Raw genomic sequence first — 23,888 nt, forward strand, 5'->3', positions numbered from 1 at the left:
GAGGAAAGTCTCTTGAACAATCTGAGTTAACACATCAATACACCGTGTTGTTTTCATGAGATAGACTTTGTAATTGATTAGTATGTAGCGGAAGGGAGTTGGCAATCGTCTGGCTTCTAGGAATCCATTGATCTGTGTGACTTAGATATGGATTACCTCCTTTTTGACGACATTTTATACATTACAGTCACAAGACGTTCACACAACACATTTGACGAGAGCAGATGTCATGTTCATGTAAATGACCATTATGTCAACATTTAGAAAAGTTTACTTCCTTTAGCACGATAGCACTGAAGAGGATTCTGTCTCCATGTGATAACGTTTGTACTGAGAAAACAAACTTTTATAAATAAGGGAAGAAACGGAATGCCAAAAAGTTAGAACAATAGTTCTGATTAAATTGCATAGTCGTTTTATTTTGATGCGTCTAGCAACAGACATATGTTGCTCGGCAAAGTCTTACACATTCTCCAGCTCCAATACCCTAGCAACATGAGATCAACAAATGACCCACTTCTTTGACGAATACAGAGTCCGGTATGAAATGCACTTACACGGATGGTCAAAGAAGAATGTTGTGTCAAGTAAACGTTGCGCTATTCCTATCTTTTCAACTCCATCAAGTTGATCCCCGGTACGTTTTGTCTTTAGAGCTGCATATATACTATTTTTATGGAGAGAGTTTCTTAAAAAGCTTATAGCTTCCTACTCTGTCCTCTATATTGATATATGTAACATTGTAATAACTGCTATATATGTTCAATAAATATTGTTTAAACCAAGTATTTTTACAGCCGCAAACAGATATTTATCAGCTTGAATGTGTCGTCAGTAGATTGAATCTGAAGAAATCAAGTGTACATGCTAGAAGCGATTGACGGCGCGAAAAATACTCGCATTCTGTGTTATCAGAATATTTCGGTATGGTACGCTTGTTTTGTTTTTTCCATATTTGAATGATTGAAATTATATCTATAATATCAACCATTTATGGGCCATCGTTAGCATATATATCAAACTTGAATGCATTATCATAACAAAATATCTGCGTAACAATGACTTGATTCTACTAAACTTAAAGAACTAATTAAACATAACGCAGAGGTACGTTACAATCAAACAAATACACTATGCTCATCTTCCACTGATAATTTAACACATTAAGACTGGTATGTATAAAATCTCCATCAAATGTATGCAACCTGGCCAGACACGAAGTCTAACTGATCATTCACACAAAAATATCATGATGTGATTGGTTGTACACTAAGTAAGTTATTATTTCAAACCCAACACGCAATGCTGTTTATACATACAAATACGTTAATTTCATATTTACAAAGATTCCATGCAGTAAGAGTGTTGTTCAAACCTGTCTACAAAGACCACCCTTGGGAGAGCCAAAATGTGGTCTTTTTTTGGGAGGTAGTCTTTATTCACAGGTTCAAATACATTGTAAATGTTTAAATGGGAAACAAAACATGTGGTCTTTAGAGACAGGTAGTCTCTGTTCAGAGGTGGTCACACTGGTTTGACTGTAAATCAAAATGAAATTTAGGCCTAGTTATATAATTGTATTTAATGTCAAACGAGAATTCAGTCTACACGTCTGAACTACGAGTTTAAAAACAATTACAATTTTTCATTCAAGGTAGTCTTGAAGTAAGTTTAGAAAATATACATGCTTCAATGTTTTTAGCAATTGTGGGAATATTAGGCTACGGTATTTTTACTTTTATTTTATGCATATATAATTTCTTCTTTGATTTCTGTTAAATATTTGTTACTATGATCACAATACTGTACATTCTAGTCGTTCATTCTAGTCGTAAGAGGGCCAAATGGAAGATTAGCTTTGCTAAATGGGTTACCCTCTTTAAATAAAGAATTTACCTACTTACTTACTTACTTACTTACTTACAGATTTATTTTATTTTGTTGGGTTTAACGTCGCACCGGCACAATTTTAGGTCATTACTTACAGATCGTAACGCAATCCGTTTATCAGTTTATTATATCTAAACTGTTCGGTTGTACTTCCACATCATAAACCATGTTCAGAACGCATAATAAGCAGTGCATAAAACAAGCTAAGTTGAGCTTGAAATCATTAGTTGTCGGTAATATATCTGCATGATTTATTTCACATTAATTCAATACCAAATCAAGTTGCATTTATGGAAATTATTAGTCCTTAGTTAAACAAGAAACTATTATTTCACATAATGTCAAATTTGTTTACATTTGAATATTGTCAATTAAAAGCTCGTGCAGAGCAGTCAACAAGTACTTGATTTCTAAATTTGTAATTTCTGTAATTGTACTTACAGTTCATGGATAATTATATAACACAAGGATGTACTCTGAATTCCGGAAATATCTAAGTTAATTCATTCCATGACTTAACAACCAAGAGTCCGTGAGTTCGAGGTAATATTTTTCAATATCTATATTTTTTGTAATTACTGTTATATACAATAATGCGCTTAATTAAAATCCTCTGCCTTGGATTCCTGTACAGTAGTACGATTAGCAATTATTTGTAGACAAGTTAAACCACCGTTGTAGGTTACATGACAACAAAGTATTAGGAAGACTGGTGCAGAATTGGTCCCTGTTATATTCCAATGACTATGTATCATAACGTGTCTCGCTGCTGACAGTTCTGAGGAAGCAGAGAATGAAATGACTACATTTTGGTATGTTTGTTAACAATTATATGTTAGTTGTATAAAATATAACCAGATAATTTTGGCCACAAACTATTTATTAAAGAAAATGAATATAACTGGTAATGATAGCTGTACTTTTTGTAACAATTTCCAAGAAACCATAATACATTTATTCTGGAACTGTGAGATAACTAAGCTTTTTTGGACCCAACTATTAAATTATATAAGAAATAAATGTAACATTGATTTTAATTTAGCAGAATGGAATCTTTCAGATATTTTGTTCGGTAATAGAAAGTTCGATGTACCTATTAACATTATTCTGTTGGAGGCCAAACACTTCTTATATTATAACAAAATACAAGGTCAGATACCATCAATCGATGTATTTAAAAGAAAAATGATCTCTTACTACAAAACGGAAAGATATATTGCTTTCAAAAATTTTGAAATGACTAAATTTGAAACTCTATGGGAAAAATACAAAAATCTTTTTCTAGAGTATTACATTGAAGTTTTTTTCAGTGAAACACAAGGTTAAATAACTTCCAAAACAATATAAAACGATAAAGAATATATATGAAAGTATATACTTGTAAGCTTTTACTGTTGACATGTTTCTTTTGTATCACATATAAGATGCCCCCTCTACGTGTCCAGACCAACCCAGGTTTTTCATTTTTCACTCTTTTTCGCCCGAAACCTGTTGTTTCTTGTTTTACATAAAATATTTACAATCACATAGAAAGTAAACGTTTTTGTTTCCAACTAAAGGCCTTTTTATCTTCGAAATGCAGATTTTGTCTCTTTATATTTTAAGTGAAATATTATCCTACGCAAAAATGCCTAAATTAAATCGCTAGACAACGGAAGACAGTGTGTAAAATTTAATCATTACAAATGTTAGTTAATTTTTTTTTTTTTTTTCTTTTATCTAATAAAAAAATTTGTCTAATTAACTAATATGATGCATATAATCTTTTTATGAAGTGCATAATTAAACAGATTAAGTAAATGCTTTTTGTGTAGTTTAATTGTTAAATAAAGATTCACTTAAATTGTATATTAAGAAGGTATTAGTCCCTATTATAAAAAAATCCCCACGAATTTTGTTACAACAGTTCATTAGCTAATATGATTATATTTTAGTTGTAATAGCAATCATGTTACTTTTTGTAAGATATGATGGGGGATGGATCCCCGACCCCCGCACATCTATAACGGGGACAATAAATGGGTCACCTCGGTAGCCGAAATTAAAAAAAAGTGTTAGTTGTATAAAAGCCACTTATATTAAACCTTTCAGAGAATATTATTTATCTCAGGAAAAAAGAAACAACAGATAAAACGTTTGTGATAAAAGCAGTAACAAAGCCAGCATCAAAATTAATTATCCAGACCTTCACAAATTCATGAATATCGCACTTAAATATTTATACATATATTTATGCATATATTTATACATATATTTATTGTGCTATTAAGGAAAAGCACACTTACAAATATTAATTGTACTATCAAGTTACATTAAGTACAAAACTGAACGCCAAAATATTACGACGAAACACCAGCAAGCCAAAATTAACTATCTAGAAGGAAATATAAACGCATTTATTCAATACTGGTATGACCAGTCCGCTAACATGATTATATCTACATATTATACCAACGTAGAACTATCATGTTTGGTTCATCTGTGTTAAAAAACCTATTTGTACTGATATGCTGAACCAGAAGGTTATCCTAAATGGTAAATGCCTCATATCTAACTAAAACTTAGACTGCCTCTCGTCCCTATGTTTGACTGTCATATTTTTCATATCTTAAGTTCATTAAGAGTGGAAGTAAATCCAGCAGGTTGTTTCTGCAGTAACATTTTATTGCCCCTGGCACTGAACATGGAGCCATCCGATAAAAATGTGCTATTTTAGAGGCTTAAAATTTAATTACAAAATGTTTGCAGTATTCAAAAAAAATAATAAAAAAATAACTAAGCAGACAGGACGCAAGGCTAAATGGAACTCTGTTAGACCTCATATGAATCAAGAATTAACCACCGCCCATAGTACCCCCACCCCCTCTCTCAACTGCACTGCTTAGACAAAACAACAGCAGCTATAACGGAGAATGGTATCGTTCACAATGATTATCTAAATGTTTTTTACTGTAAAATCATTAAATTTCGTGCCGGCACTAACTGAAGACGATTTTGTGGTTAAGCCCAGTCACAAAATTACATTTCAAACGACAAGTAATATTTTCAATGATTTTATGTTTAAAATTTGAAATTCACAAATTAACAAAGAAATGTCCTTTTGATCAAAACCATGAAATTTCTTGCCTGTGAAATTAAATGATTTCACGGTATAAAGGTATTCTAGAAAATTATTTTTTCCAGAAAAGTTTGACATTCTCTTATAATATTGTTCCAATATTATCAAAGTTAAACATCCGCTTCATAAGTTGTTTAATTTCATCTTGAAATGCTTCACGGTATCAACGCCTCTTATGAGGTCGGCTGCTTTCTCAGCTATCATGATGGTTGGAGCGTTCGTGTTACCGGAAGTAACACTTGGCATCACAGAGGCGTCTGCCACTCGCAATCCTTGTATTCCTTTTACCCTTTAAAAATAAAAACTGGGGCTTAAATAGGTCAAATACAATTCGCACTATTAAATAATACCTGGTACTAAAACACATTTGCATTACATTAGGAAACACCGGTATGTATATTCGCCTTAAAAGTGTTTATTCATTAGGTAATTACAATCAGTGATGCATATAACATTTTCAGTCTTCGAATAAATTATCCTTATGCTATTTTGTCAAGTTACATATATTTGATGAGGATGTTTTACATTCTAAGTCAGTTCCAAAAAGAAAATAAGAATAAGAGTATTCAAGTTAAAGATGCACATTAGATATTTATAAGTTGTTAAGTGACATTTTAGTGTAGATGTGTACCTAAATCAAGAGAACATGTGAAACTTGAGTAACTTACCTGAGTTGTGGATCAACAACTGTATCAGGATGGTCAACTTTACCCATTTTACAAGTTGATGTTGGATGATAAGCCGTAGTTGCTAAAAGCCTTATAGCACATTCAAGGTAATTGTCAGAAAGAATTTCAAATTGACTACACTGTGGAAAGGCACGGCTCCGATCAGCTGTCTCCACCCCTATGTCTTTCATGGCTTTTGTATTTAGTAAGCGAAGCGTTTCCCTCAAACCTTAGAAATAGAGTAGCATAGCACTTTATATATTAGCACTTTATATATATATATATAAGTAAAGAGACTTTTTGTAAGTAGTTTTGTCTGTTTTAAATATGTGACAATTGAAAGTATATGAAACAGTAAAAACTAGAATTTGTGTCTTAAGGACACGGATGCCCCCCCACCCCACACCCACTACCACGCCCAAACATACTGTGTCTTCCTCTATATAGCAAAAACTCTCAAAGGGTCGTAACTGCAGTATAAAACATTCACAGAAAAAAATCCTTCCTTGATGGTCACATCAAACTTGTTCATCTGTGAAAGTTTGAAGCAAATCCGGCTAAGTGTGAGTGGAGCTGGGCACACAAGATTTTTCTCTACATTCAATATAACAAAACTATCAAAGGGCCATAACTGTGTTAAAAATAGTCACAGACAAAGCTCCTTCCTTTATGGTCATTTGCACATCTAGCTTGTTCATCTGTGAAAGTTTGAAGCAAATTGGGCTTACAGTGTTGGAGGTGGTGGACACACAATATTTCGGGACGTATGGACGGACGGACGTACGTACGGACAGTAGCTAAGGTATATACCAGGCATAAAAGAGAACATTTTAATAGGAAGAGCTATGTTCAAAGAATAATATAACCATATAGCAATGTATGGATAGCTTTATTCTTTATCTGTGCATCATGTTCATAAAATGATCAAGAACATGCTATTACAATATTTGTTATGGGTTTGGCATATTTATTGTAATTTCGCTGAGTTTCAATAATGTATTTTTTGTATAATTTTGTGGCAGACAGCTTAAATCACTGAATAAAAATTTGAACAACTCAGTCCTACAGCAGACCACAGGCAATAAATAATGGTTATTTCAGAAGTACCTGCTGAAATAATTACTACTTAATCTATATAAAACTGCCCCACAACCCGAGCATCTGACTGACTCATTCTGAGCTAAGTTTTGAGTTCGACCGAAACAAAGTTTGCTTTCTCAGTCTGCTCTCAACATTCAGTTTCGTACCTCGGACTAGGTTTCCCTGGTGTAGCAGGTTTTTAAAACGTATGACTGGAAAATGTACACTTCCTGCCACTAAACTGTTGTAAATACTTGCAAGTCTATGAAACTAGCCATTCAGTCTTTAAATCAGGCCTAAACAAAGTATGTCATGCAACATTGTTCAAAGGTCATGTTAAAAGGTTTTTTTTATCTCCCCTTAAGTTATTAATCAGTTTGAAAGTAGTTAAAGTTACAATTATTTTCAAAATGAACCACATGGTATGTACCAAAATGTTCAGAATAGTCTAAAGAGGTTATTGTGTTTGGAAATTCTTATAAGTATGGTTTCTGGAATGAAGCACAACAGCCATATATGTATATGGTAGTCTTATTAAAATTATTGGTATGCACATTTAAAAGGGTTTTTGCAAGAAAGTTACGTGTTTTACCTTTTATAAGCATTTTCAGATCATCTGGATGATGTAAGTAATTTGCTATAATTTCTGGGTGACCAAGTGGATTAGTTTTGTTAAGTCTCACTATTCCTCGGCTCTTTGGATGTAGATCATTAACAATAACAGCAAATCCCAGCTTTCCCCCCTTTTCAATTTTTAATCGATCCCAATAATCCCACACCTGTAAGAAATGTAGATTTTCTGTTTAAGTGCATGTTTTATATCCGTTTTTTAAGTCAACTTTGCTGTCTTGACATAATATACAGGCTTTCAAGCACTATTTGGCAAGAAATTAGGGCTATTTTTGCCAAAAATTAGGGATATTTCTGCCACAAATAAGGGCTAAATTAGGACTAAATGCACACGGGCAACATGCCGAGCCCGCCCTTTGACCAAATATATATTGTTGCTTTTCAACATCACTAGGCCTGGGTCGTCCCCGGCGAGGTACATAGCGCAAGAGGGGGTATGTATGGGAGTAAGGCCTTTGTCCATGATGGAAAAAGTTGAGTCTCTCCCCCTGAAAGGTGATGACATACAGGTATGAAATGGTGGCGATTGGTGCATTATTTGACCTAAATGTTGAGGTACTGGATGGTGTACTTTTCTTAATTTAGTGGGGTCAGGGGGCTCTCCCTCTGGACAATTTTGAAATACAGGTATGAAATGCTGGATTGTAGTGCATTTTTTGGTCTAAATTTTAATGTGTTGGAAGGGTATCCCTGTAATTTTAGGGGTGTGTGTTGGGACTCTCCATTTGGAAAATTCAGAAATACAGGTGTGAAATAGTGTTATCTGGTGTATTTTTTTATCTAAATTTTGAGGTAATGGAGGGGTACTCTCCTCATTTGAGGGGGCGGGGGTCATGAGGATTTCCTCCTGGAATATTTTGAAATAATAGAATGGTGGCCTCTGGTGCGTTTTTTATGGCTAAATTTTGAGATATAGTTGGGTACAATTTAGATTATAGGTCACTTCTAAGCTAACTTCATGGGTACAATTTAGATTATAGGTCACTTCTAAGCTCTGTAAATGAATCTTAAAGAATATTAACTTAAAGAAATTAACTGGTTCATTATAACATTAATTATGCATGACTTTGTGCATAAAAATTAAGATCAGACTGAAAATACCAAAAAATTAGGGATAATTTTAAAAAATAAGGGCTTTTTTAGGAATTTGGCCCTTTCTGGGTGTTTTTTTTTAGGAATTTTAGGGAGGCCTGAAAAAATTAGGATTTTTTTAAGGAATTTTAGGGCCACTTGAAAGCCTGAATATACTGTAAAACAATTAAAATTCGCGCGAATTTTATTTCACAAAACAGCTTTAATCTAATCGCTAAATGATTAATTGCAAATCATGAAGTGAAACAAAAAGCACAGGATATACCATTTAAAAGCTGACCGAAAGTTTTGAACCGGTAAAGTTATAGCAATCTTTTTAAAGTAGATTTAAAACTCGTTTCAAAGTATACTCGAGTCAACAATAAATGCATTACACAATTAAATGTAATTGTAAACGGAATAAGGGAGACAAACTTTAATAAGAACAATAATTAACGTAGATTTTATGCATGTATACCTCGTCTTTATACGGAAGAATATTTCTAACTTCATCGCCACTATTCTCTACCAATACTGGAAGAAAATGTAGCTGGATATCAGGTCGACCTGGTCTTGTTCTTTTCATTTCTTCGTCAAGTTGAAAAAATGCCAAATCAGTAAGAATTCCGGTGTTTCTAAGCCAGCCTTGTTAAAACAATGCAGACACATGTTATAGAGAAGTGTGTCCCATCTCGTAGATTCTGTTTACAATATCGATCTTTTTTAATATTTAGATGCTATGTTTCCTTCTTAAAAATATTATCTCAAGATGTGTTTTATGTGTAATTAAATATGAATTTAAAATCTAATGTTTATCTCGAGCAAGCATCTGATAGAAAGAACGACCTCTCACCAGAAATATTTAAGCATCTCAAGAATGGTGTTCAGTGCAAATCATATTTATTAATCAAAGGGAAAAATGCGGTTTGTGTAACCTCTTGTCAACCATGTCATCATTCCATCTCACTTGACTCTAGCTTACCCTTAGTACACCCCTAAGACTCCTTCTTATCTTATTTGTTCCATACAATCGAGGTTACTTTTGCAATTTTGTTAGACTTGCCATTCTATAGACTCAGCGTACTTTTAATATAATAGAAAAAGTGGAAAACCACAGGTCGCCAAACACGACATAAATGAATATGTTGCAGGCTCGGTTTGACTGAACCTGTTCGTGGACGGTAGTGGAAATACAAGCTACCGTCCACGCCCTCTAGCCCCTGAATGAGCAGAACTCAATATTTAGACATGTTTCAAGTACTGATATGAAAATGCAGAGATTCATACGGCGGTGTACATGGAACCTTCAATGATACACAGAGTGCTACTCCATGAAAAGCGGCGCATTGTCCCCAGTTAAAATTTATGCGTTTGCCCTATACGAGAGAACAATGTGCAGAACTCAATAAATTGGAATCTTACAGAACCTGCATATCATAGAAACTGCCAAAAGACAAAAACGATGAGCTTTTCTGAACAAAATTGTATAAACTCGAGCTTACGTTAACCATTTCATAGGCTCGAACTTACGTTTACCAGTTCATAGGACGATAACCATTTCATAGCCTCGGGCTAACTTGCGCCATTTCGTTGGCTAGAGTCACGGTTAGTATTCTATTCTATAGAGAAATGAGCTTACCTTTGCCATTCCATAGATAGTTGAAAAGGCTGGATGGACCAATTACCGCTGAGGTTGTAATAAGGTCTGTTGTGTTAGTATTACATGAAATACCAGCGTACAAGTGATCTTGTAAATTCTTCCCCACTGGCAAGTCGGCCACTACTCTGATCTATTAAAATTGACACAAGAACAAAAGTCCAATAGGAACAAAACACTTTCTATTAAAATTATACACTCAACAGTGTACGTGGGGGCCTCCAAGCCGAGTGGTTAAAGTCGCTGACTTCAAATTACTTGCCCCTCACTGATGTGGGTTCGAGCCTCACTCAGGGCGTTGAATTCTGCATGTGAGGAAGCCATCCAGCTGGTTTACGGAAGGTCGGTTGTTCTACTCTTGCACGAGCGGCACCTAGGTTCTTCCTCCACCATCAAAGCTGGAAAGTCGCCATATGACCTATAATTGTGTCGGTGCGACGTTAAACCCAACAAAAACAAAACAAAATCAACAGTGTATGTATGTATGTGTACATAATTGACATTTACACCGAAAGATATGGACATCAACACAAAGGACCATAGCGAGTCTCCGGCTTGAAACGGCCCGTTGTTAAATGGTGTACACTTATAAAAGTATAAGATGCACACGTAATCTGTAAATAAATAGTGTGAATACATTGTAAACAATCACCAACAGTCATCTTTTCATAATTTTATTGTTTAATATCGTTTCAAATATTTTCTTTACCTCAAAGTATAGTTGCGGCGCATAGTCGAAACATGAATTAAAATGTGTTTGAGTCAAGGTCTCTTCACGGTATGTATTTGTACTTACCATCGTTGTTTTCAAAGGTACGAGTAAGTAACATGGGTTTGCTTAATTCCTATTCAAAAGTACATCTATACAGCAAGTCTGAAGGTTTATCGTTAGTTAAATGCATTATTATTCAATGACGATTTGCATTTTAGAAATAAGATCTCCGAAAAGCAGGGCAATATATAACCGATATTCTAGCTCAAAGGAGGACAATTTTGGTAGGTGTATTAGAGCAGGAATGTACATATCCTTCTCAAAATATATCTACATACTAGCGATTTGTCTCATGATTTTCGCATGCCTCTATGTCAGGTTGAAATGCATATATTATTTTTGAAAAATAAAAGTATGATTTTGCATTAGCGATTATATTAAAAGACTTAAAGTGATAATTCATTTAAGAACGTCCAATATTTAACATAATTAACTGATCCTCAATTTTAATCGAGAAACACATAAAGGTTAAAACAGAATGCATACTAGTAATATAAACCGTTTTACTTGCGACTGATGCACTAATATAAACCAATATAAGATCGTATAAAGTAAGTAAAACTAGTTTTAATCCTCGAGAAAAAAAAATGCGCTTTCCGTAAATATTTAAATATTGGTCAGATAATTAGATTTGTGCAATGAACGGGAAACAGGCTTTAGAGTAATTGGTACAATTAAATCCTCTAACTTTTTGGCGCGTTTTTAGTATATTTTGTCAAAAAAAACATGGTATTTATACGTTTATTTCGTGTGAAATGTTTTTCTTTGTTGAGACGCTATACGGATTTACTTTCATAACACGTATATTTTAAGGTAATAAAAAAACTTGGTTAGACATTTCTCGACAATAAACGCATGCTCTATCTACCATATACGATATATCTCAGACCTACTGGCCAAATTCATCGCACCTTTATGTCAGTTTTGAAGTGTTATTAAGTGTCTGCTCTGAATAATAATAAATGTGACAGACAGATTACATCTTTTGATATTTTTGGAGGGGGTGTAATGTGTATGTGTGTAGGCGAGGGGAGGAGTGAATTAATGTAGATTAGAGCACTCATCAAATCATCTTATCCCTACCAATCTATATTCAAAGATTAAAATCAATACCTTTAAAACAAAAGGCAGAGCTCTATTTTCGCCCTTGACACTTGGCCTACCGAACTGGTTAAAGCGCTTTTCAAATCATCTTATCGCCACCTGCCTATACGCCTAGTATAAAACACATACCTTGAATGGTTATTACGCTTTTCTCCGGACACTATATGTAAGGGACAAAATTGAACTTTGCTCTAAATATGCGACCTTTAACTTCGACCAACCGACATTGTTTATGCGCTCTGCACATCGTCTTAACGCCATCTACATATTGCCCAGTTTAAAGTCATTACCATGCATGCTTATAAAGTTATGTTCCGGACACGAAATATGTCTGCCAGACGGGCAGACTCACGCGCCATCACATCATACGTCCCGTTTTTTATAAATAGTAATACAATATTCAAAGTGTGTGAACTGTAGATTTATAACAAAAAGAAGGATAGACGAAACAGGATGGGAGATAAATATCAGAGCAAATAAAACATATTTATTTTAATCTATCGCGGAGGCTTACATCTGTCGGTCACAATCATAGGGAAACGTAGATTCCAACTGGAAGATGGGCTGAACACAAAACATGATATGCGGCTGAAAACAATCAGGCCAAAACTTCTGTATTAAAACCTTATTTTTTTTTACCAATTTCACTAGGAAAACTGTCATGATCTGAGTCTTATAAAGTATTTGTTGTGCAGATTTACTTTCCTTACAAAAACATATTATACTGAAGTAACGATATCTGGTGATAAATGCTAAAAGGTTACATAACGATGCTAATCTTTGTCTGTTTTCATTGTTAGCAATCATTTTATATCAATATATATTTATAATGTATATCAAGTACCCATTAGTATATGTATGTATTTGGGCCTATGACCTACTGATGTTTATAGATAAAATCTTAAAATCTCCATCTTTCTTCACTATCGTGTTCTAAATACTGCAGTTTTGTAAGAGAGAAAATGGAACATCGTTGGCATTTACAATCTAATTACTAACCCCAACGTCATCTAAATGAGCCTTTGGACCTATTCCTGATAACATCAAAATCTGTGGGGACATCACTGAACCGGCTGATATTATGACCTCTTTCCGTGCTTTCACTGCCAGCGTCCGGTTATCTTTTATCACAGACACACCTGTTGCTCTTTTGTTTTCAATAAAAACCTGAATTCAGAAATTGTTCGACAAAACATTTCGTATATTCTGATCTTTATCACTATTTCAAAAAAAAAAAAGCAAAAAAAAAAAAAGAAAAAAGAGAAATAGACGAAAATATAATGATGTTTCACTTTCTAATTGTTTTAATGGTAACTAGGCAAGCAGAAGGGACTTTGGCAGGTCTTTTCCCAAGGCACATGCTATTACTGTATAGCTGTATGCCTGGAGGTTGTGGCAAGATAGAGTTGTGTAGCGTCTACTATTGCAAGATTTTCTCATGTCACGTGATGATACCGTATAAGTGTGTACCTGAAGGTTAAGAACTGACATAGAATTGTGTACTGTACATATTCTAATTTGGCAAAACGTTTCTAAAGTTACGTGCAGTGCAATTACTATAAAATTAGATACTTGAATGTTTGTCAGTCGTGAACTGACAATGAGATGTGTAAATTATACTTTAGGAAGGTTCTGTTATCCTCGTGAAACGTAATATCACTGTATGATTTTATACCCGGATGTTCTGGACAGACGTTGTTGTAGCAAGACACTTTTCATGCCACGTGAAAAAACTGTTAAACTATATACCTAGATGATAAAGACTGACATAATTGTTTTGAAAAAAAGTCTATTAAAACATAAATGACATAGATTGACAGAGTTGTTTTGAACACAAATCTAGTATAACAAAGATGATACAGATTGACAGTTATTTTGAATACAAATCTATTATAACAAAGATGACATAGGTTGACAGAGTTGTTTTGAACACAAATCTATTATAACAAAGATGACATAGGTTGACAGTTGTTTTGAACACAGATCTACTATAACAAAGATGATATAGATTGACAGTGTTATTTTGAACACAAATCTATTATAACAAAGATGACATAGATTGACAGAGTTGTTTTGAACACAAGGGTTTTCTCATGTCATGCAATATATCTGTATCATTATTAACTTGGATTTTGTGGACTGATATACAGTTTAGAGATGTAGATTCTACTTTGGCAAGACTTTTCTTTTGTCATGGACTGACACAGATGCTTCTTTGTTAAGACTTTTTTCATGTCATGCGATGTTACTGCATAATCATACCTTGATGTTGTGTGAATTCTATTTTGGTAAAACTTTTCTATTGTCGCGTAACAATACTGTATAATTATATACCTTGTTGTTATGGACGTTTTGTTTCCGACTTTTCTCTTGTGTGATGATAATAATAGGTAAATATGCACCGGATTGTTTCTGACTGACAGGAGTTGTGCAGTTTCTACACTGCTAAATCGATTATTCTGACTGACTCCATACTCTAACATAAAGTAGTGTAGAACTTTTGTATATCAGACGATGATACGACCGAAAATTATGTATATTCTCAGACAAATGTAGATAACAATACTGACAGAGAAAAATATATTTGACTATATGTCAAATGTATTAGAACGAAACATATGCATTTACCTTTTGGACGTGAGAATGGATAGAAATATGTAGATTCTTCCTGTCAATTACTGGCCGCAGAAAACTCCTTGACGTACTTGCACGAAGACCGTTGGCTGTAACAGTACCTTGGATTGGACAAATACCTATAATTATCAAAATGCTTTCAAATCAATAACGTTAATTGGGTATATATGATTTAATCAATATCACTCAAACCATAAGTAACTACTGGTATTTTAAGAACAGATGGATGTAAGCTCTTCTGCAGCTGAAAACAAAAATTAAGTGCAATTGCGACGAAATCTTGAAGCTATTTGAATCACTCTCGAGTCGACTTCCAAGGTAAACAAACCCGTTCATGGGAAATAAAAAGGTGCAATATCACCTAGCACAGGCAGATGTTTACAACTGAATATGCTGTTTTGGTCTCCATGGTCCAAAGGACCAGAAATAATAAGAATGGGTCGATAATGTAGAATAACGGTTATATATATATAGACTGTGCTATTGTTAACAATTTAAAGGGCTGAAGACGCTAAATGTTCTCGAACTTTCTGGCATCATATTCAGGTGTTCAAACTCAAAATATCGATGTTAATCACAATAGTGATGGCACTACGTTATTTATTTATAGTACCAATATTTTGTAATTGAAGTCGTAAATGACATCAAAGTTTTGACCCAGAGAAGACGCGTTCCTACATAAATATCATTAATAACAACGAAACATTAAAATCTTGATGCAAACAAACTGTGAAATCTTTTCATTTCTATGGCATGAAGTTACGTGGTTTTTACTAAAAAAAATGGCTATTTCGTGATGATACGAATACGAGGATTTCAGCTTCTGAAGCTGCAATTAATGGACATTTCATTCTTGTGAAAAAATGCAAAAACGAAAACCACGAAAATAAACCCCTCCCCGAAAATGAACGATTTCACAGTAGATTTTTGCCACAACATGTGCAAGAACCTTTACATGTTGCGATGAGCATTCAGGCAACAGACGTTAATAAAAATGCAACATAAAAAGATATAATAATAAAACGTGACGCTGAGCACAAATAAATAATTTGTTTTCCACTCACCTATCATTTCTGCGCCATTGCAATCAACACTTTTATACCCTATCTCTTCCCCTGCTTTAGATATTGTATCCGACAAAGATGTCATTTTGTTAGCAGAAACTGGTAACGGTCCTCCTGAGCTATGATACCCTGTATTATACGATGAAACATTATATAAAATAAATTAGGGGCATCCTTTTTCAAGTGGTTAAGGTGACTGACTTCAAGTCGCACTCATCTATGTGGGTGTATGTACACATACTGCTATTCCCCTGCCATATTATTCACTGGTTACAAGTTCTATTTATGCAAAAACCCTAAAAGAGGCATATGTAAAGAAATCAGTGGTAATTACATGCACTTGTAAAATTTATACAGAAGAGTTTTATTTTTTAAAGGCAAGTACATTTTGATACGAAACAAAACCAAAAGTATTTATCAAAACTTTATGATTGAGGAAGAACCCAAATTTTTTAGCGGAATTATATTGTAAGTTCCCTTTTGTGTACATGATAATGTTAGTAGTGTAATTGGAAGTATAGTGCTTGTTAGTTATGTTGATACTGCTACAAAACGTCATTAAAATATATCACTGTTTAGACTGTATTATCATACGAACAAAACTCATAACATCATCTCTTCATGACAGAGAAATTAACCGTATGTAGACATCAGAACAAGTAACTTACGTGAATCTTTTAAATCGTCAATGAGAATATTTTCTGACTTTAAGAAGTATGGAAGTACATTTTTATACGACCATCCGTCACATCCCTCTGCTGCCCATTCGTCAAAGTCGTGCTTACTGCCACGCACGTATATCATGGCGTTCAAATTGCTTGTTCCCCCTAGACCCTTTCCTCTTGGCCAGTAGTTTCTCTGGATATATCATTATTACACACATAATGAAGAAGACGTTTAAACACAGTTAGATTTGAAATGATCGAGGTCTGTTCATGAGAGGTAATGGAAAGTGCAACCCCCTCAGGCCTCCTAGCACCAGTGCTTAAGCAGAACTCTATTACACATGTATTGAATGGACTCCATGATCCCAAATGGCCAGACAATATATATATATATATATATATATATATATATATATATATATATATAAATGTATCCAAGTACGGGGCCCCCACATAACACTCAAAGATTGCTGTAACAGTTGTGATAGTTAATAAAATCTTTCAGAAGGTCATTCGGAAGCATAAAATAAGCATCGTGAAACTGATAAGTAAATAAAATAACTTGATACTTTATAAAGCAGATAATTTCTTGCGTTAAAATTGTTTTGTGAGATAATTATGTACGTATGTCGTGTAAAAAGAAGCTCCTAAACACACCTAGAAATTTTTTTCATAATCTTTTAAATTAACGTAAACTTTAATCTTAAGTTTTCTTGCTTTGATTCACATCTTTGTTAATAATTCTGTTCCTGTGGGATCATAGTCCATTTCAATGTTATTTTGGAATAGAATTTCGCTTGAGTCGGTGCTTGAGGGCCTTAGGGGCGTTGCCCATTTCATTGACTCACTCAATCCGAGTTTGCAAAAATTGTGCATTGTTTTATGGTACAGAAGGATCATTAAATATATCAGATTACATGAGCTATGCAGCCACATGCTCTTCGTATACGTAATATTATATAAAACAAAGATAGGTGCCAATATTCAAAGAACGCAGCCATCAATACAGCACTCCGCATTTACTTCATATGTGCTGTTCTGTTTAACGCATCGGTCCTTTGTTTGGAAACACATCAACCTTAGAAACGCACAGCTCAGGTAGTTCTTACACAAGTAGTAGGGTAGTATTTGACTACAAACTTTCGCTCGTGCTTTGCAAGTGACTTATACAAAATACATGCCTGTATACAATACCAAAATCACTTCTTCCCACGAATTACCATGATCAATACACGTAACAGAATGGTTCCCCGTTATTAAGCTATAAAAATTGGACAAATTATGTAGTGACGGAAACTTGGAACTTTACCGTGTAGGCTCAGTGAATGCCACAGGAGTTGAATAATAAGAATGATGCAATGAAGGCACGCTAAGCCTGATAGTAACTCGTTAGGAAATATCATAATATTATTGTTTAACCCACTATTTGTTCATTTTTTAACTGTAACGGTTATGCAAAGGTGATCAGTCAAATCAGCAAATGCTCATGGATTCTACATTTTTCCACATGTAAGCGACAACTTCGCCATAAGGTGGATGACGAATGACTTCAAACGCAAGTGTACTTGTCACATCACGAAGAACACAAGACAGGCCCGGGTACAGAACTCGCAATTATTTTGGTCAACTGATTGGGCTAACTGGGCTGACTGACCGTTTGAACGCTTGAGGCTGTATTGCCTTCGTATATTTTAGTTACGTTTTATTAGCTCACCTGTCACAAAGTGACAAGGTGAGCTTTTGTGATCGCGCGGCGTCCGTCGTCCGTCCGTGCGTCCGTGCGTCCGTAAACTTTTGCTTGTGACCACTCTAGAGGTCACATTTTTCATGGGATCTTTATGAAAGTTGGTCAGAATGTTCACCTTGATGATATCTAGGTCAAGTTCGAAACATGGTCACGTGCCATCAAAAACTAGGTCAGTAGGTCTGAAAATAGAAAAACCTTGTGACCTCTCTAGAGGCCATATATTTCACAAGATCTTCATGAAAATTGGTCAGAATGTTCACCTTGATGATATCTAGGTCAAGTTCGAAACTGGGTCACGTGGGGTCAAAAACTAGGTCAGTAGGTCTAAAAATAGAAAAACCTTGTGACCTCTCTAGAGGCCATATTTTTCATGAGATCTTCATGAATATTGTTTAGAATGTTCACCTTGATGATATCTAGGTCAAGTTCGAAACTGGGTCAGGTGGGGTCAAAAACTAGGTCATTAGGTCTAAAAATAGAAAAACCTTTTGACCTCTCTAGAGGCCATATTTCTCAATGGATCTTAATGAAAATTGGTCAGAATGTTCACCTTGATGATATCTAGGTCAAGTTCGAAACTGGGTCACGTGGGGGTAAAAACTAGTCAGTAGATCTAAAAATAGAAAAACCTTGTGACCTCTCTAGAGGCCATATTTTTCATGAGATCTTCATGAATGTTGGTCAGAATGTTCACCTTAATGATATCTAGGTCAAGTTCAATACTGAGTCATGTTGGATCAAAAACTAGGTCAGTAGGTCTAAAAATAGAAAAACCTTGTGACCTCTCTAGAGGCCATATTTTTCAATGGATCTTCATGAAAATTGGTCAGAATGTTCACCTTGATGATATCTAGGTCAAGTTCAAAACTGGGTCACATGCGGTCAAAAACTAGGTCAGTAGGTCTAAAAATAGAAAAACCTTGTGACCTCTCTAGAGGCCATATTTTTCAATGGATCTTCAGGAAAATTGGTCAGAATGTTTACCTTGATGATATCTAGATCAAGTTCGAAACTGGGTCACGTGGGGTTAAAAACTAGGTCAGTAGATCTAAAAATAGAAAAACCTTGTGACCTCTCTAGAGGCCATATTTTTCATGAGATCTTCATGAATATTGGTCAGAATGTTCACCTTGATGATATCTAGGTCAGGTTCGAAACTGGGTCACGTGGGGTCAAAAACTAGGTCAGTAGGTCTAAAAATAGAAAAACCTTGTGACCTCTCTAGAGGCCATATTTTTCAATGGATCTTCATGAAAACTGGTGAGAATATTCAGCTTGATGATATCTAGGTCAGGTTCGTAACTGGGTCATGTGCGGTCAAAAACTAGGTCAGTAGGTCGAAAAATAGAAAAACCTTGTGACCTCTCTAGAGGCCATATTTTTCATGAGATCTTCTTGAAAATTGGTGAGAATGTTCACCTTGATGATATCTAGGTCAAGTTTAAAAGTGGGTCACGTGCCTTCAAAAACTAGGTCATTAGGTCAAATAATAGAAAAAGCTTGTGACCTCTCTAGAGGCCATATTTTTCAATGGATCTTCATGAAAATTGGTCAGAATTTTTTATCTTGATGATATCTAGGTCACATGTGCTCAAAAACTAGGTCACTATGTCAAATAATAGAAATAACGACGTCATACTCAGTTCAACACTGGGTCTTGTGGGGATAGGTGAGCGATTCAGGACCATCATGGTCCTCTTGTATAAATTTGCATTGATAAAGAATTGTACAAGAAAAATGAATTAGAAATTAATATTTATACTATTTATAAAGATTCGACATGCACATCATCACTATGTTGTTATTTATCAAACTGATTATTCAAAAGTGTTTTACTTCTGCACGCCACAACGTTCGACCGCCCTTCCCGTCTATATTATACATGTCTGTCAAAACTACCCTTCATCAGTGTTTCCGCGTCATATTTTTACAAAAGAAGACACGTGTTCTGTACACAGCCATGCGGTTAATTAGATACAGAGCCTCGTGCATTGCTATACTTGAGCCTGAGTAAAGGGTTAATAATTATCTCGCCGCTTCGCGACTCTGTTTGATTTGGGTTTTACACTTTTTTCAACAGTATTTCAGTCATGTGACGGAACCTAACCAGTGTTCCTGTATTCTGAACCAGTACAAACCTGTTTTCAGCAAGTAATGCCAACTTTCCCACATGAATAAGAGGCGGAGGACGAATGATGTCAGACACAATTTCTTTTTTCAAAGCATCACGGAGAACATACACCCCGCCTGAGGATCGAACTCACGACCCCGCGATCCGTAGATGTGCGCTCTCCCTACTGAGCTAAGCTCGCGGGCTTTCGTGGCTCAGTATTCACCAAAAGCATGGGCTCTGGTTGGTATAGCGATTATACCTAAACTTCGGTCAGTTTCAGCAATGAGTTAAGTCAAATGATTCCTCTTAATACATACCTCTTCTTTATAACCTAACAAGAAATTGTCCTGTTTGACAGTATAGAATCCCCAGTCATGTTTGGAGTGTTGAGACAGTGCATAAAGAAAAGGAGTAGATAAAAACATATCACCCATATCATCACCACCAGCCTCTAGAAGAAGTACTGTATGCTCAGAATCTTCAGATAATCTTGAAGCGAGCACTGACCCTGCTGAACCCGCACCAACTGAAATAGTTAAAGATGGAATTATGTACACTGTAACATGATACCGTAAAAACAGCTAATATTGTTGAAACTGTAAATATCGCAATCATAATTTACAAAACGGATTAATGGCAAAATGTTTTCTATTTATCTTATACTCTTAACTTCATCAGGAGTATCAGGTATACATGTAACCTTGAAAATTACATGCAGATTACACTTCAAACAAACAGTCTGTTATTATTTCTATGCGTCCAAAGGATATCCTCACATAATATTTGATTATTCATTCAGCGCCCGTCATGAAGTGGGTCAGATGCTGATAAATGTTTCTGAGATAAATAGATTCACACACATTCCTTGGATTTAAATGTTTTTTAAAAGCAACTTATTGTCCGTCTGCCTAAACATGGTGACTGGTCCATTGCAAATAATAGGTGTTATTTCAAAGCAAGTTTACGCTAATCGATAATAATCTGTTTGGGTCAGTCCTACTTTAGGCAACGGATCGTGTCGTTTTTTTTTCAATTGTTGAACTTAGTGATATATATCTTCATACTAGAAACTTGCTGATAAAAGGAATTAACCCTTTATACCTCCTGGACACGACTGATTCTGCCTTTGCGACCAGTGTAAATCATGATCAGCCTACACATCCGTGCAGTCTGATCAAGATCTGCACTGTTCGCCATTCAGTCAGTATCATTTTGGTAAGCACCCCTTTTAACAGTAAATACTGTCGAAATTGGAAGATGGACAAGTTCATTATAGAAATTTAGCAGGGTAAGGGTTAAACTTCAAGAAGATAATTCAGCAAACGGATAAAAAAAACCTATCTGGCTATTCAATACACATGACAATGCGATGTTATACTACAAAACTACAGTCTGCGAACATTGAAGTACAAGAAACCTACCTATGATATAATCATACTCATCGTGTATCTTGTCAACCACCGTTGTGCCCTTTCTCCATGAGATTATAAAGGACAGTAAAATAGCAAGTAGACCAACACCAAACATAGACATATAACGCCCCATCTTTTAGACAAACCTGCGACCTAGAAAATAGTTATGCTATTCAATGTATTGTAGTAGTAGTCATTTTGGGCGAGATTATGCCTTATGCAGTCAATTATAAAAACCAGCATAAAAATTTGATTAGTTTGGCACTGACATGACATTCACTAACAAGGGGGTCATGATGACCCTATATCGCTCATATGTTAAACTTGGCCTTGGAATCATCAAGATAAGCATTTTGACCCCACATGACCCAGTTTCAAAGCTGGCCTAGGAATCGTCAAGATATACATTCTGACCAAGTTTCATGACGATATGGTCATAAATGTGGCCTCAATAGTGTTAACAAGCTTTTCCTTTGATTTGACCGTATGACCTAGTTTTTAACCCATATGACCCAGTTATGAACCTGGCACAGGAATTATCAAGATAAACATTCTGATTAAGTTTCATGAAGATATGGTTATAAATTTGGCCTCTAGGGTGTTAATAAGCTTTTCCTTTGATTTGACCTGGTGCCCTAGTTTTTGACCCCACATGACCCAGTTTCGAACTTGGCCTAGAGATCATCAAGATAAACATTCTGTGCAAGTTTGTTTCAGATCAAAGCATAAATGAAACCTCTATATGGCTGAAAGAGCCAAAATAGAAAATTTTGCCCATTTCAGGGGCAGTAACTCTAGAACCCATGATAGAATTTAGCCGGATTTTTTTAAAGGAACTGAGATCTTATTATGAATTAAGTTGCGTGCAAATGTGGTTAAAATCAAATGTAAAATGTCACTTCTATCGTGTTCACAAGGTAAAAGTGAACACATTTTAGCTCTTTCAGAGGTCAATCAGGGGCAGAAACTCCAGAACCTATGATTGGATCTGACAGATTCATCATGGAATCTAAGATCTATTGATGTTCAAGATATTTTGCAAGTTTGTATTAAATCAAACCATAAATGAAGTCTCTATTTGGCTGCAAAGGCCACAATAGCCATTTTTGGCCCTTTAAAGGGCCATAACTTCAAAATCCATGATGGGATCTGGCCAGTTTTCGAAAGGAACCGAGATATACAGGCAATACAAGTTGTTTGCAAGTTTGTTTAAAATTGATTGCAAAATGTGGTCTCTATTTTGCTCACAAGCCAAAATAGCAAATTTTGGCCCTTTCAAGGGCCATAACTCTGGAATATAGCGTTGAAAGGAAGTAATTGATAACTTTGGGAAACAACTTCCACTTACCATGTATTAAAGTTAATACATAAAATGGTGAAACGTTATGGAGGCACCATAGAAATATTCTCTCACAAACGTTGAACATATGTGTATCTGTTATCTGCAGATAAGAATTAATCTAAAAAAAATGTTTATCCATTGAATGAAGATATAAATTCTTATGCTGTAATTTGCAGATTACAAGTGATGATTGTTGATAAATACACTCTCGCCACAGTTCTGTATGTACTACTCTCGTACGGTATTTGTAACAATAACATGTTAAATGTTACTATTGAGAAAAGGGGAGTCGGGTAGTGAAACCGTTACCCGTGACAAAATAGTTGTAATACTTTTGAATCGTATTGACTATAAAGAAAACCCCGATTTTCCATGAAGTACTAATAAACTTTGATAATGTGGCAGCTGAGTCCAATAAGTCCAGGGGTGTTCACAGATAACCCGCCATAGATCTATTGTTACTTAAGCAAATTTTGTATTGGAAAATAAAGTGTCGATTGGATTTAGGTCAGCTGCCACATTATTAAAGTTTATTAGTAAACCCTGAATTACCAATAAAGACATAATCGACTTTTCCGATAATGTTTTCGTTATCATTCTCCTTTTATAGGCAATACAATGCATTTGTAGAACCTTGATATTTTATCAGCAGCGTGATAGCTTAATATAATACCCGCAAATAATAGAATGCTTAAAAAACTCCAAACACACTTATATACTAAAAAAAAGTAAATACAGAAAGCCGAAAATATATAAATATCTAACCTGCTACTTTGATATCTGTATATAAGTCATACTTCAATCCAAACTAAAATTAGATACGCATAAATATGATAGTGTATATATTATGTTTTGGTAATACGACACGGCCACGTTTAAATACTGCAGGCACGTAGCGTTACTAGTAGCAATGCACCGTGT

General features: G+C 35.0%; 1 protein-coding gene across 1 annotated transcript; it reads right to left on the reverse strand.

The window, feature by feature from the left end:
* Positions 1 to 1,726: 1,726 nt before the first annotated feature.
* LOC123546178 (oxygen-dependent choline dehydrogenase-like) lies at positions 1,727 to 23,888 on the reverse strand. Its single transcript, XM_053551379.1, has 12 exons — positions 23,733 to 23,888; positions 21,635 to 21,778; positions 20,531 to 20,739; positions 16,357 to 16,546; positions 15,689 to 15,817; positions 14,619 to 14,743; positions 12,990 to 13,157; positions 10,097 to 10,247; positions 8,936 to 9,102; positions 7,349 to 7,535; positions 5,677 to 5,905; positions 1,727 to 5,297 (listed from the first exon to the last, which is right to left on the reverse strand). The coding sequence occupies exons 2-12, from the start codon at positions 21,756 to 21,758 to the stop codon at positions 5,132 to 5,134; spliced, it is 1,845 nt and encodes a 614-aa protein (XP_053407354.1). The 5' UTR covers positions 21,759 to 21,778; positions 23,733 to 23,888; the 3' UTR covers positions 1,727 to 5,131.

This window comes from Mercenaria mercenaria, chromosome 9 (assembly GCF_021730395.1).
Source record: "Mercenaria mercenaria strain notata chromosome 9, MADL_Memer_1, whole genome shotgun sequence".
NCBI classification, from domain to species: Eukaryota; Metazoa; Mollusca; class Bivalvia; order Venerida; family Veneridae; genus Mercenaria; species Mercenaria mercenaria.

What these genes read in the sequence shown, in the direction of transcription:
- LOC123546178 (XM_053551379.1), bottom strand. Translation starts at nt 21,758, where the DNA reads ATGGGGCGTTATATGTCTATGTTTGGTGTTGGTCTACTTGCTATTTTA. An exon ending in CTCATTTAGATGACGTTGGG is followed by an intron (nt 10,248 to 12,989) that starts GTTAGTAATTAG and finishes CAATTTTAATAG; the next exon opens with ATCAGAGTAGTGGCCGACTT. An exon ending in TCTGAAAATGCTTATAAAAG is followed by an intron (nt 5,906 to 7,348) that starts GTAAAACACGTA and finishes TCTATTTCTAAG; the next exon opens with GTTTGAGGGAAACGCTTCGC.